Raw genomic sequence first — 15415 nt, forward strand, 5'->3', positions numbered from 1 at the left:
GTTGTGCTTCAAAATGATGAACATTTTGTTTGGTATCAAGACAAATGTCTTCAGCCTTGATAGTATTACTTTCACAGGTGAATCCTTGTTGCTGTACCACACATGCATTGACACTGACAGTTTGGTATTTGTTTCCATTTTGTTGGGCCCATGTCCTGTGTCCTAATTGGTAGCGTAAATTCCATGGTGATTTAATCCCAGTGCAATGACTGGGTATATGGTGTATACCAAAGCATTGTGTATTGTCAGAACAAAAGCTGTGGCTTTACTGCCTGTGGAGTCATAAGTGAAATTAGAGTTCCTTTTCAAATTTGGTTGCATTATCGCAGATTTTCTTTCAAATTTCAGTTTTCATTTCATTGGGTTTTTTGTAGGTCGATTCATTGATTGCATGACATACTATTTTTATTTCTTCCCCGGGTGTTGCTTGAAGTGATAATACTTGATAAATGTTACTGTGGCTGTGAGAGATTTCAATGTTCTGATTCTACACTGTCTCCCATCTACAGTCAGCTTTTAGATATGCTGCATTTCCATGCACAATTGAAGTAGCAAGGTTCAGGCTTGCCTTATCTTTTGGTTGGATTTTAACTCTTCCGGTATAATTTGGTAATGCATGGTTCCAAAGATTTTGTGCCCAAATTGGAGGTATCATATTTATCTCCTATAAAGGGGGAAAGCAAGATTGGGTAGAGAGCATGCTGCTGTTGCTGCTACCAACGTAGATTAATTTTCTCCTGTAAAAGAAAAGAAGGCAAATGTTTTGGTAGGGAAGGCCAAACGGGTTAGCCCTTTTTACGACGTAGGCTAAGTCCATAAAAGTGAGTACAATGGACGAGCAATGATAGAAAATCCAGGTACATGTTTTCTTCAATATCCTGAAGTACCCATAAGCTGTTATAATTCTTTTTGAGATTGGGGTGTCTGCAGTGGTTCTATTTTATTTAAGGTGTCCGGTGGAATTGCTGCACTACCAGCAATCCACCAAGTACCTAGAAATTTTACTTCTCTGCTTGGTCTCTGACGTTTTGCGGGTGGGACTTCACCTTTTGCCTGCCCACCTTTTCTGGGGAGGTCCCTTTGATTAGAATATCATCTAGGTATAGTTTCATATCTTGAGGGAGTGAGACTTTGTAATGAGACTTTGTAAAAGTCCAGCAGGTGCAGCATAAGCAATCGTGGGTGAATGTTTATATCCCCGTGGGAGTGTGTTAAAAAGTGTATTGTATGCCTTCCAAAGTAAAAGCAGATTTCTCTTTATCCTCTTCTTGCAAGGGGACCATAAAGAATATACTTTTTATGTCTAGGGCTGCCGTGCATGGGTGCTTGGCTGCTTGGAATGTGGCTGTTGGAGTTGCAATATTAGGTACAGCAGCTGTTGGTGGGACTGTATTAGCATTTAAGCACTGGTTATCAATAGTTAACCACCACCTCCCATCTGGTTTTCTGACTGGCCAAACAGGTGAATTATATGGGGAGTGGGTTCTGGAGATAATCTGTTGTTTTTTCAAATCTGCTATTACCTCAGAAATTCCATTTCACAGCAGAAATTGCACTGCAGAACGTTAATAATTTTTGAATCAGGGAGTGCAAGGGCTGCGTGGACTACTGGCAGTGTAACCTGATTTTTGTTAGGGTTAGGCTTGATTTTGGAATTGAAAGACCACACACTGCCATCGAGCAAGTACCATGTTCTGCCATTCAAAACATCAAAATCTAAAATATTTTCATTGTGATCTTTAATTGCAAAGCAAGCAGAGGACATATGCTCCTCAACCAGGAGCCATAAATGACCTTTGGCAGTTTGGCAAAGAACTCTTGTTCCATTTACTCCAGTGATGTTAACTCTTTGCTGTCCAGGTTGCATACCTGGCTTCTCAGCATCCTGTTGTGTCATTATTGAAATTTGTGTTCCCCTATCTATTAGGAATTTTATTAATTGTTGTCAAGGGCCAACTGGGATCAAAATGTATGAGCTGTTATTGTTTATCCATTGATAGGGTTCTACTTGCCAGACGGGCAGGCCGAATTGCTGTCCTGGCACTACTTGGTTTTTGATTTTGTTTTTTGGGGAAGGAAAGGGTTATTGTTCCCTCCTGGAGTTGGTGGTGTTTAGAGTGTCTTCTCTCTGGTTGTGTCTCTGGAATGCAAGAATTAGACTCTGAATAATGCTTGGAGATTGTCTTTGAATTGCAGTTCTTTGAATGCCTAATGCTAATGCTGGATTATATAGTTCCTTCCACTTCTGGGTCCTAAGTTGGAGGTTGGTGGGTTCTGATTCAAGGGAACTATTTTGAGGTGTTTGTCTAAGCTGTCAGTTACGACCTGTAGTCCTGTTTGTTAGGCAAATCACCCCATCCCATTTCTTGCCCATGATTTATGATACCATGAATTAATGTTGCCCAGATAGGGATGTTTCTATGTGTCAGTTCTTCTTCCTGATTTTCAACAGCATTCCTCATGTCTAATACTGCATTGAAATCCACATCTCTTCTAATTTTGTCTTGTTTTGCAATGAGGTAAGGTTTAAGCATAGCAGGGTCTCCCTTAATTAATGGTTTCAATATTTCATGGTTTACAATTGCTGATACAGGCACATTCATGCATGGCCTGAATACACGCAGCCTTTGTAATAGCTGTAGGCAGGTCATTTAAAGATTTGATGGGTATTACCAGAGGTTCTCCTCTCTCTAGTATATCTATTCCACCAGACACTCTGCTTGTTACTGAGTGGGGATCATTTGGGAGTTCAGGGCCAGCATTTAAAAAGACACCAGGACCCCAGAATCTGTTGACTTCATCACGGTTTAGATCCTGTTTCCCCCAATTAGACATACTCACCACAAATACTCATTCAGTCTCGCCTGGCTTATGACCATAGTGTTCTTGTAAATTAGCCATCTGAATTGGAGTGACACGAGTATTTTTCAGTGGACTCAAAGGGAATTTTTAACAGGTACGTATGTGTGTATATATATATATATATGTATATCTCTATGTCTATATCATCTGTGTGTGTGTAATTTGAGAACCTTGTTAAGTCTTGTAACTAAGCTGTTGTGTTATTAAGCTTAGATAGAAAATTATATAACTTGTGATTTACCTTATCACAAGTGATAAGTCACACAAACACGATTCTGATTTGATTTCTCTCTGTGTAAATTATTCCTCCTGATCCATGTGTAAGTTACTGTAACCCAATTCTAATTTGATCTCTCTTTGTGTGCTTTTTCCATGTTGAATAAGTAATAGAGCAGACCTTGCCATCAAATTCTGTTAAGTTGTGCTTTTTACAAATCTATATTAAAATAATCTGCTTTCTAATATCTTTGGCGGTGATTATTTAAATGTCCTAAATCACTCATTTGCGACATTAGTGCACAGTGAAGCAGAGGTGCTAACCCCAGAATTCAAAGCAAGCCTTTAAGAACCTGGCTCAGTTTTGAAATAGTCACTTTAGACTTTTTTCCCACCCCACTTAGGAGGGGGAGTACTGTTTTATGTTAGTTCAGGCTGACAAGTAAGGTCTGTAGCTCTGACAGGCCAGCTCTTCTTGATGACTTCATTCTAGTGTTGGGGTTTTTTTTCTGTCTGCAAAGGAATTTTCCCTCATAGTCCTATCTTCCTTTGACACTGATGCTACTGTAAGTTGTAACCTGTGTGTTGTGCTACCTAGAGCATAGTAATGTATCACTCACAAAGGTCCCATAATTCAAATTAGAAGGACCATTAAACTAGTGTAATGGATAGTGGATGGCTGATGTTCTCAAAGAACGAGCATTTTGTGTGATACAGGCAAAGAATTTTTCACTGTAGAAAAAGGTAAAATTATTTGTACATGTTTTCAGAATATACAAAGAATATCCAAAGAAAAATTGATTTGCCTCTGACTTAGTTCAAGTTAAGTTTTTCAGATTTTTAGTTTAAATAATGATTTGTAGAAATTTAGTGTTTATAGAGGCAACATGCTAATACTCATAGTGGACATAACCGCATCCTTAACACAGGATAATAATTCCTTTTTCATGACCATTGTATAAGTGTGTAAAGATTATGGGTATGATGGACAACAGTTGCACTAGTCTGTATAGAGGTTCATGTGAGAAGATGATTCTTCATAAAGAGTATTTTGTTGCATTAGAATTACATCCTGTTATAGTAACAGAATGTGTCTGGATCTAGGGAAGGAATAGAGCAAGCACTGCTAGGCTGTTGTGCTGCCTCAGTCTCTGAATAGTGGTCACTGATAAGAGGTAATGAAGGTAGCCAATGTATTGGCTTTTCTTAAAACATTTATGCTTTTTGCAATTATATTGTCCCTAAATCAGTGTTCTTTCACCCAGTGTGCAAAATGCCAGTCAATACACTGAGTCAAGATACTTGTCTTTATTGCCAGTCTGCAGAGTGGGGTGCTAGGTGATAAATTGCAAATCCAGCATACTGTTAGGTCAAACAACAGCAGTTTATATATAGTACCAATAATGATGTTGGTTACATGATTTTACGTCACAGAAAACTCTGTACACATGCTCCATCAATTACGTAATTCATGACACTATTACTTAATTCATTATACTAATGTGGTCCTGCATTTACGGTTAAAATCTCTTCCTAGTCTTCCTAGAGGTGTGTTTTTTAGTATTAAAATCACTGTAGGTTGTGCAGTGGACACCATCTACTTTTGATGTTTTGTCCAGATCTCTTTGGTCTTTGGTTCATGTAAAGCAGCCATAATGAGTCCACAGCCTGGGCTGCAGTGATCATGTACCGGTGCTGTTCAGAGTCTTGAGGGATAGGGGGCAAGCAAAGAGTAAAGTCAGGACCCTGAATTTTAGGAAAGCAAACTTACAGCTGTTCAGGGAGTTAGTCAGTAGGACCCCCTGGGAAACTGCCCTCAGGGACAAGGAAGCAGAACAGAGCTGGCAGCTTGGTTGTGTAGGGATAGGGTCAGGAAGGCCGAGGCACGGCTGGAGCTGAACTTGGGAACGGATGCGAAGAATACTAAGAAGGGCTTCTATAGGTGAGTTAGCCAGAAGAGGAAGGTCAAAGAAAGCATAGCCCCCGTGATGAGCAAGACTGGCAAACTGGCAACAACAATGTGAGGAGAAGGCTGAGGTACCGAAGTACTACTTTGCCTCAGTCTTCACTGTCAGTGTCTCTTCCCACACGTCTCAGGGGATGGACTGCAGGATGGCGATTTGGGGATCAAAGTCCCTCCCATCATAAGGGAACATTAGGTTCAAGACCACCTGAGGACCTGAACATGCACAAGTATATGGAACCTGATGAGGTGCATCCCAGAGGGAATTGACTGATGTAGTTGCCGAGCCACTGTCCATGATACTTGAAAAGTCATGGCAGTCCGGTGAAGTCCCTGGAGACTGGAAAAAGGGAAACATTGCACCCATTTGTAAAAGGGGTAGCGAGAAGGACTGTGGGAACTACCAACTTGTCACCCTTGCCTCTGTGCCGAGGGAGATCATGGAGCAGGTCCTCCTGGAAGCTATGCTAAGGCACGTGGAGGATGGGGAGGTGATTTGAGACAGGCAACATGGTTTCACCAAGGGCAAGTCCTGCCCATCCAACCTAGTGGCCTTCTGTGATGGAGTGATTACATCAGTGGACAAGGGAAGAGCTACCAATGTTGTCTCTCTGGACTTCTGTAAGGTCTTTGACATGGTCCCCCACAACATCCTTCTCTCTGCATTAGAGAGAGATGGATTTGATGGGTGAACTGTTGAGTGGATGAGGAATTGGTTGGATGGTCTCATCTAGACAGTAGTGGTCAATGGCTCAATGTCCAGATGGAGATCGGTGGCAAGTGGTGTCCCTCAGGGGTCTGTACTGGGACCAGTACTCTTTAGTATCTTAATCAATGGCATAGACAGTGGGATCGACTGCACCTTCAGCAGGTTTGCAGGCTAACACCAAGCTGAGTGGCATGGTTGACACTCCTAGGGGATGGGATGCCATCCAGAGGGACCTGGATAAGCTCGAGGAATAGGCCTGTGTGATCCTCATGAGGTTCAACAAGGCCAAGGGCAGGGTCCTGCACCTGGGTCGGGGCAACCCCCTGATATCAACAGAGGCTCGGGGATGAAGGGATCACGAGCAGCCCTGCCCAGAAGGACTTGGGAGGTCCTGGTGGATGAAAAGCTGGACCGGAGCTGTCAATGTGCATTTGCAGCCCAGAAGGCCAACCGTATCCTGGGCTGCATCCAAAGCATCATGGCCAGCAGGTCAAGGGAGGTGATTCTGCCCCTCTACTCTGTTCTGGTGAGACCCCACCTGGAGTCCTGCATCCAGCTCTGGAGCCCTCAGCACAGGAAAGACATGGACCTGTTGGAGTGGGTCCAGAGGAGGGCCACCAAAACGATCAGGGGGATGGAACACCTCTCTTATGAGGACAGGATGAGAGTTGGGGTTGTTGAGCCTGGAGAAGAGAACGCTCCAGGGAGGCCTTCTTGCAGCCTTCCAATACTTAACATGGGCCAATAACAAAGATGGGCACAGGCTTTTTAGCAGGGCCTGTTGTAAAAGACAAGGGGTAATAGTTTTAAACTAAAAGAGCGTAGGTTCAGACTAGATCTAAGGAAGAAATTTTTCACACTGAGGGTGGCAAAACACTGGGATAGGTTGCCCAGAGAGGTGCTAGATGCCCTGTCTGTGTAAATGTTCAAGTTGAGGGTGGATGAGGCTCTGAGCAACCTGGTTGTGTTGAAGATGTCCCTGTTCATTGCAGAGGAGTTTGGACTAGATGACCTTTAAAGGTCCCTTCCAAGCCAAAGATTCAGTGATTATCCACAAGGGTTGACAAAATGTTATCTTTAGATACTGCTCCTAATTACTGTGTCTTGTTTCTGGTTATTATAACCTCTGAGGTCATTCTGTCCTTTAATGTTAAGTGCCTTCATTTTTGTTATCCTGGTTTCAGATCAATTTGTTTTACGCTTAAATGTTTTTACCTGGAAGGTTTTTTTTCCTCTATCTTTCTCACATAATTAGAGATACTGTATAAGCGTATTGTATCTTATGATAGAAAAGTGTGTAAGAGTGGTTATACACACTGTATGTTGCATCTTTGCTTGGATTCTCTGTCACCATCTTAATGAAGCTGTGGTTTTACAGAGTTGCTTCAGAGTGTTGCTGCGGAACAGAGCATTCCTGATCCAAGTCACAGTACTAGCTGCCTCTTCAGAACTGGTATTTATGTTTAGTGTCAGTTTTATCTTGTTGAGAGTGAGCAATCGGATTAACATGCTGCCCTGATGCTCCTCCTTTTTGCTTGCACTGCTGCAGTGAGGACGAATGCAGACGAGGGCAGGCGAAGGAAGCATTGCAGGTTCACTGCACTCTGTGGTACTGGTCTAAAAATTGTCAGTCTTACGGTATGATTTTATGAGTGGCCTGAGCTGCACATTTGAATAGAGAACTTGTTAGCAGCTTTTGTTATGTTTCCTCTCCACTTAGTCTTGTGTCCTTCCTTACTCTTAAGAAGAAGTGTCTTTGTTTTCGAAGTGATAATGAAAGCAGCGCACAATATGTGGATGTCAAGGTCAGAATTTGGATGGAGTGGATGTTATAAATGTATGGCTGTTGAGATAGCAGGATAGTTTTCTCTTCTGATTTAAATTCTTTCCTAACTCTTGAAAAATTACTGTGATGACACTGAAGTTTATGGCTATGGCTACTTAGTTATTTAGAAGTTTGTTGTATAGCATAAAACAAGCATCTACTGATTTTGTGGAAGAGTTGAATGGTTCGTAAAACCAAGATGCTGTAACTGTAAGCATGTGTGAATTCCTTGTTAATAGCAATGTTTTATCAGTTTTAGGGGAAAATCCTCACTTAAAAGGTAAAAAAAATTCTGTAGAATTTTCATTTCTTGTAACAGATGCTTTTTTTGCTCGTGATTGATCTCAAGTGAATATAGACAACTATAGCTTCCCTTGCAAAGTATATGCTGGATTTAGGAGGGATCATTCTTCATGGTTGTTTTTCAGTACAATTTGCTTTATCTTATCTACACATCTTGTGATGGGCATCTCATAATCTGGGATGATTGCATCTGATTTGATGATAGGCAACTTACTACGAGTCAAGCAAGGACCAGATCTGCTTTGTGAAGTCCCTTAGCAAGATGCTGTGTTTAATGGCTTCATGTTGTTACTGTGAGGTCCTGCTAAGCTCAGTGTTCTGACATCCTCTCTTTGTGTCCTTTAAAACACAAGAATAGGGGCCTTTGCCTTCTGTCTTCCTGTAACTAAGCTTTCATTGCTTACCTCAATATTTCTATTCATTCTACCACTCATATCAGGACCCACTGCTGAGTTTTCTAAGTGCCTCTAGAAATTTTTCATGAAGGTTCTTACTTAGATTTTCTCTCAAATGATCTTCTTTTCCTAAAAGCAGCTAACTTTGGAATGCTTTCTTTAACAGCAGCTTACAAAGAATGCAATGAAGAAATCGGTTCTGAAAGAGGTAGGTACCTTCTTCACAAGTAACATGCCAGTTTAATTTGCTTTTAACTCAAGGAACACTCTTAAAGTTGTTGGAAGTAATTGGGTAAAAAAAGAAGGTAGTAACATGGGTAAATGCATAACCGTCCATGTAACACGTGTTGCCAAGCAAATACTGTTAAACTCAGTATGTTTAAACTTTGTTCATCTTTAAATTAGTGGGCAACACAGAGGTGGTTCTCGTGTAAATAAATACTAGATTTTTTGGAATGGAGTGCTGTAGAATTCCTTTGTTGCTGGCTGTTTCTTTCTAAGGATAAAACTTATCTACTGGAGACACAAGTGTTAAGAGAATTTAATTGGCAGTAGTGTAGGCACCTAAGTGATGATAGTCATTAAAGCAAACTATAAAGGAACAGTAGATTCTCAGTTTCAGATGCTATAGCATCTGAGATGCTATTTCTGGGAAACAGGCTTGATGTGTTTTACTGAATCTGAGTTAGTAAATAGAATTTCATGATTTGTATGTGCAGGAGATCAGACTGAAATGTATGATGAATAATGACTTTCTGACATGTATCGAAAGTGTCAGTTGGGACAATCTATTAGAATGTTTACTCACCTGCAGTATTTTTTGAGCCTTATTTTGCCTTTCTTGAAATGCCAAAAGACAAATAGTGAACTCCTGATGTTTGTATGAATAATTTTGGTTCTTCATTCTTCCTCATTTGAGGTCCCTGTGGAATGTCTTCTACTGCTAACCTTTTAGTGAGCATCAAGTAATTAATTTTATACCTTTGAGTTTATTAGCTTGAAAAATATCTTAGGCAATACAGAAGTATAAATGTACTTCCATGAACAGCTGAATTTTATCCTTGTGTATTAATAACTGCATTGTTATTGAATAGGATAATTTATAGTGTAATGAGTTCTTGTGTTAGAATTGTTTTTTGCATGGTGGTAAAGTAGAGTCTATTTAATTTTTGTGGGTAGCTCTTCAAAGTAAGGTTCTTGAGCAAGTGTGAGACAAGAATACTTTACAAAAGTCTGACTTTATTTGGTCTAGTACTATAAAACTAAGTTCTGGTAAAATTAATTTATGAAATTCCTTGTCTTCCTGGAAAGTGGATAGAAGTCTAAATGACATCACACTGAACTTAGCTTCAGTAGCTCCATACCTAAAATAGTTTTAGTTTAAGTTTTCTTTGTATTTTTCATGAACCTGAATGGTTGTGTTCTTAAGGTCCAAAGGTGACTTATGTGCCTCCTCCTCCACCTGATGATGAACAAGCCATCTTTGCACGTTATCAGACAGGAATTAATTTTGATAAGTATGACGAAAACGTTGTCGAAGTGTCAGGACTTGACCCTCCAGCACCATTACTGGTTAGTGAACTCATCAACCTCAGGGTTTATTTTGAGTAAGAATCTGCAAGGATGTATACTGAGTCTAATATTCACTGCTAATGTGAAAATATTAATAAAGATTTTGAATCTTTCAGACAGTACTATGTTGGAAGGAGATGCTGCCTATTTGAAAGATATAAATTTGAATTCAAAATGACATTGACAAACTACAGAAATGGCCCAGAGAAAGTAATACGGGATGGACAGAAAGTATTGTTCTTAAATTGCAGAAAATTACCAGTTTAGATCTTGAAAGAAAGACGACTTTGGCAGCAGTTTCTGGGAAGGCTGGTAGAGTCATCTTGTTGAAGTCTGTTACTGAGGGATCTTTAACAATGTAAATGAACACGTGTCAGAATAGTTTTAATTTGAACAGAGAGGTGTTTTTGAAGTAATTTCTAGCGTTGCTTTCTGTGGCTACAGTTTACTGTTTAAAAGTAATACATAAATTTTCTTCTACTCCATACCAGCTGTCTAGTTTGTTGTTTTTTTTTTTTTAAAAAGAGCTCCCTTTAGGGAGAAGAATGAGGAAGAAGGACCAAGAGGGTAGTAGAAGATGCACAAGATTTTTTCCCCCATCCATCTTCTGAAAGCCTCTCTCACAGAATTTAAACTGATTTTGTCATTATGATCCCTTTTGGTCCTGGATAGGGATGTTACTTTAGCTCCCCTTACTAGTTTTAGCACAGAGATTTAAGTGCTTATCTCCTATGTGAAATTAAACTGAAGAGTTCTGGTTTGTTTTCATAGCATGCCATGGTGTGAGTTTACCTGCTTGAATCCAGATGTCTAGTTTCTGAGCAGTTTTCTGTCAAAGCTGGTAAGACCAGCTGAAGGCCTTCACTGTCCTACGAACAACTTCATTCGAATGGCATGAGCAGGTTGAAGAAATCTTTGGGGCTTTTACCTTTAGAAACTTTGGCAATCTAGATGACTGGTGAGACCCCCTCAAAGTTTAATACTTTTCTAGTGTTTGGATGTCTGTATCCTATGGTAAGCATCTCAGTTTTTAAACTTCAACTTCTGTGATTGTGTACTGTTAATAATCATTTTTTCTCTTACAGGCTTTTGAAGAAGCTAACCTCTGTCAGACTTTAAGCGTGAACATCGCTAAAGCTGGATACTCCAAACTTACTCCAGTGCAGAAGTACAGCATTCCTATTATACTGGCAGGACGGGATTTAATGGCATGTGCCCAGACAGGATCAGGAAAAACTGTAAGCATTTTGTGTAGTATTCATACTACTGTAACTGTGTGACCTTGAACTTCTAGGTAGATGTCTCAGTCTTCCAAGTGAAAATTAACAGTAGCTGCTTCACAGCTTATTGTCTAATGATTTGACTTGCATTGGAGTGGCAGGTGTAGTATTAGACGCAGATATGAATGATGGATTGGTTGTCACATTTTTGGGCTGAATTTTTTTTTACTTTAAGTGAACTAGTGTCTTGATACAGCAGTCCAGTCTTCAGGGCTACAGATACAGATTCAGAAGTATAAACAGTCATAGAGACTGCTGCTGAGAAAAAGAATCAGCAGTTGAAAGTTGGGGTTTCTTTCTGTGTTGTGTGGGTTTTTCTGTTGGGTTGTTTTAGGTGTTGGCTTGTGTGTTTTGTGGGTTTTGTTTTTTTTTTAAAAACCTGCATCAGGTTGTGTGTCGTGCTGGTTTGTCATCCTTGGTTTCATAGAATCATAGAATAGTTTGTGTTGAAAGGGACCTTTAAAGGTCATCTAGTCCAAACTAGATCAGGTTGCTCAGAGCCTCATCCACCCTCAACTTGAACATTTACACAGACAGGGCATCTAGCACCTCTCTGGGCAACCTATCCCAGTGTTTCGCCACCCTCAGTGTGAAAAATTTCTTCCTTAGATCTAGTCTGAACCTACGCTCTTTTAGTTTAAAACTATTACCCCTTGTCTTTTACAACAGGCCCTGCTAAAAAGCCTGTGCCCATCTTTGTTATTGGCCCATGTTAAGTATTGGAAGGCTGCAAGAAGGCCTCCCTGGAGCGTTCTCTTCTCCAGGCTCAACAACCCCAACTCTCATCCTGTCCTCATAAGAGAGGTGTTCCATCCCCCTGATCGTTTTGGTGGCCCTCCTCTGGACCCACTCCAACAGGTCCATGTCTTTCCTGTGCTGAGGGCTCCAGAGCTGGATGCAGGACTCCAGGTGGGGTCTCACCAGAACAGAGTAGAGGGGCAGAATCACCTCCCTTGACCTGCTGGCCATGCTGCTTTGGATGCAGCCCAGGATACAGTTGGCCTTCTGGGCTGCAAATGCACATTGACAGCTCCGGTCCAGCTTTTCATCCACCAGGACCTCCCAAGTCCTTCTGGGCAGGGCTGCTCGTGATCCCTTCATCCCCGAGCCTCTGTTGATATCAGGGGGTTGCCCCGACCCAGGTGCAGGACCCTGCCCTTGGCCTTGTTGAACCTCATGAGGATCACACAGGCCTATTCCTCGAGCTTGTCCAGGTCTCTCTGGACGGCATCCCATCCCCTAGGAGTGTCAACCATGCCACTCAGCTTGGTGTTGGTCTGCAAACCTGCTGAAGGTGCAGTCGATCCCACTGTCTATGCCATTGATTAAGATACTAAAGAGTACTGGTCCCAGTACAGACCCCTGAGGGACACCACTTGCCACCGATCTCCATCTGGACATTGAGCCATTGACCACTACTGTCTGGATGAGACCATCCAACCAATTCCTCATCCATCCAACAGTCAACCCAAGTTTGATCAGGTTTGATCAAGTCTGTTCTGCACAGGACTTAGTTTTAGGGGGTTCAGTATTATTTATGGAACAGTACTGAGAGTTGACATTAAGCTGACAGTTGTCTCAACTTGTGAACTGCCTAATGTACCCAATGTAACCACTGACAGCTCTGGATGAGAATATTGGATATTAAGTATAGCTTCTTGCCCTTCAGAATAGTGTGGAATTCTAGCTTTACTGTTAACGTAGCTTATTAGTTGTTTTGAAAAACCTTTAGTGTTTGAAGAGGGTGAAGTGTCAAAAGCTCGTGACATAAATATTCTGAATGCCTTTGGCACTGCTGCACAGACTGTGTTTTGGATGTAACTAGTCTGATGTAACTAAGGGTGCCAGTGCTGCTGTGTTGCAAACTGATCTGCTATTGTAGTCGTCTGGAGAGTGATGATACAGGTTACTTTAGAAGTCTACAGGGGAGAACTTGAAGCTTACGTAAATCTTAAGGAGGGGTTTTGATCCTGGGGTACGTAATCAATGTATGTCAGCATGATGTGTGCAACATCTTGAAGAACCCAGAAGTTAGTGCATGACTGTGTTCCTGCATTATTAGTCCTAAGGTCCAGAGACATGTTTTTATACTTCTTGAAGAAGAAGAAATAAGCTTTAAATGTGAAGTGCATTCAAGTCAATACTTTCGCAGTCTGATTTCCTTGAAGTTGGTAGTGTGCTGTATCATTCTAGCTTTAAGATTGATATGCAGGTTTTAGTGTGAGTGATGAAAGCCTTAAGATTAACAGCATAAATACTGATTTTTTTTTTTTTAGGCAGCTTTTCTTCTACCAATTGTGGACCACATGATGAGAGATGGCATAACTGCCAGTAGCTTTAAAGAGCAGCAAGAACCGGAATGTATTATTGTTGCCCCAACTAGAGAACTGATAAATCAGATCTTCCTAGAAGCAAGAAAATTTGTGTATGGGTAAGGTTTGCACTGTTGCCTGGTATTGATTATTACTTTGTCTGAATCAGCAGTGCTTTATTTTTTTCATGAGTACTTTCAAAAAGTCTCTGTCTCTGGGTCTTGCAGTCATCTTTACATATCTACTTACTAAGCATATTACTAACAATAGCTTCTTAATCTCTAAAACTGTTGTAACTATGTAGCTAGTTCTGTTAATTATGATATTTTAAAGTAGATACAGGTTACTTCACAATAAAACAGGTTTTTGAATTTAGAAAAGTTTCTGCTATCTTTATCTGCAGTAAAGGCAAGATAACGTACATTTAGGGAGCAGTTAAAAGATATCAAGGTGTGAATCTGCTGCCTCTAAAAAATTGCATGCATATTGCTTAGTTCAAATTCACGATATCCTTAAGGTCTTCGGTTTAGTTCACAAATAGAAATATGAAATACATGTATTAATTGATAGTGGGATAAATGTTGAAATGTTATGAGTCCAGTCTGTTTCTATTCTTGAGTAAAGCTTTCTGAAAAGTTGCAGTTAAACCTGGTAAAAATTTACTAGGTTTATTCGATTCACCGTTGTTGCATATGAAGCTGAATTAGTATCTTCAAGAATAGACAGTTTGAATTTGAGTATGAAAGTAGTCATTGCATACATATAAATGTCTTAGCAGGAGGTGATAAACTTGTAAACTTGCTCTTCTCCTGCATGAGGTAGTTCTTGCTTATAGAGGTGGTTTTCTACAGGAGAAGAATGTCTGATGGAGCTCTACTTGGTAGATCTATCTGAAAACCTTAGTAGGAAGAGCAGTAAGTAGTTTAGCATTTGAATGAGTTTGCAGTTTAATGCTTGAGTGGCATGCTGCATGTCCAGTGTAATTAGTTGCTTTGCAAAGATATACCTGTGTATTTTTTTTTCACTGTCCTTTCAAGGTGTGGAAGGATTACTTCTCAAGCTCTGAAAGCATGTATTTGGTGGTTCTGCAATTTCTAAGTATGCTGTATAAAAGGAGACAGTGTCTAATACCATTTTGCCTCTTACTGCCAGTAACTCTCAGTTGAAGGGAGAGGGGGGAATGCAGGTGAAACAAAGTGTTATTTCCAAGTAAGGTACCTGTGTAGCCTCTATTATGTAGTATGAAATTTGAGCTTATGGTGACCAAGTTTCTGGTCTTGGGTTCTGCTTCTGGTTATAAGCTGTGCTATATGGTGAAGGAATTGAACCACTCTAAGCTGGTAGGTCTGATGATTTTTAAAATAGTTCTGTGAAACAATACTGTTTGCATATTTATATATTTACTGCAATTTTTTTTTCTATATAATAGAACTTGCATAAGGCCTGTTGTGATCTATGGAGGTACACAAACAGGCCATTCAATTCGTCAGGTAATGCAAGGCTGTAATATACTATGTGCCACTCCAGGAAGGCTTCTAGACATCATTGGAAGAGAGAAGGTAAGATCTTAAAACTTAATATGAATTCCGTAGACTTTCTCTCACCTTTTTACATACTGGTTTTCATTCTTCAAATTCAGTAGAAGCAAAGATAGAGCCATGAAAACCAGTCAGTATGCTGTCTTTGTATAGGCACTTACTTAAAATACAAGTGAGCTTTTCTTGGAATATCTAAATACCATGAGGTTTTTGAAAGAGTAGCGTAAGTCCAGATCTCTGCAGTCCCTTTCAGGGCCCGCTGGAAAATACCAGTCTAAATCAGACTGGCTGTGGTGTTCTTGACAATTAAATTTTATCATTTAAATACATGGAACAACTTCTTTTAGTTCTTGTGGAAAATTCCATAGCAGATTTTCACTGGATGTCTTGTTTGCTTCTCTATAATAGCTTTTATCTGTGTGGAATATGCTAATATTAAA

The 15415-nt window shown here is 40.4% G+C and overlaps 1 protein-coding gene across 1 annotated transcript in view; it reads left to right on the top strand.

Moving 5' to 3' along the window:
* Window positions 1–15415, top strand: part of DDX4 (DEAD-box helicase 4) — a gene marked incomplete at both ends in the record, with an annotated part of 57709 nt that overhangs the window by 14043 nt on the left and 28251 nt on the right. Inside the window, 5 exons of the mRNA XM_082013764.1 lie at window positions 8365–8481; window positions 9703–9845; window positions 10931–11083; window positions 13402–13556; window positions 14867–14996. Of these exons, the coding sequence (XP_081869890.1) occupies window positions 8365–8481; window positions 9703–9845; window positions 10931–11083; window positions 13402–13556; window positions 14867–14996 (698 nt within the window). The remainder of the gene's footprint in view (window positions 1–8364; window positions 8482–9702; window positions 9846–10930; window positions 11084–13401; window positions 13557–14866; window positions 14997–15415) is intronic.

The sequence above is a fragment of the Phaethon aethereus genome (assembly GCF_964289735.1).
Source record: "Phaethon aethereus genome assembly, chromosome: Z".
Lineage (NCBI taxonomy): Eukaryota > Metazoa > Chordata > Aves > Phaethontiformes > Phaethontidae > Phaethon > Phaethon aethereus.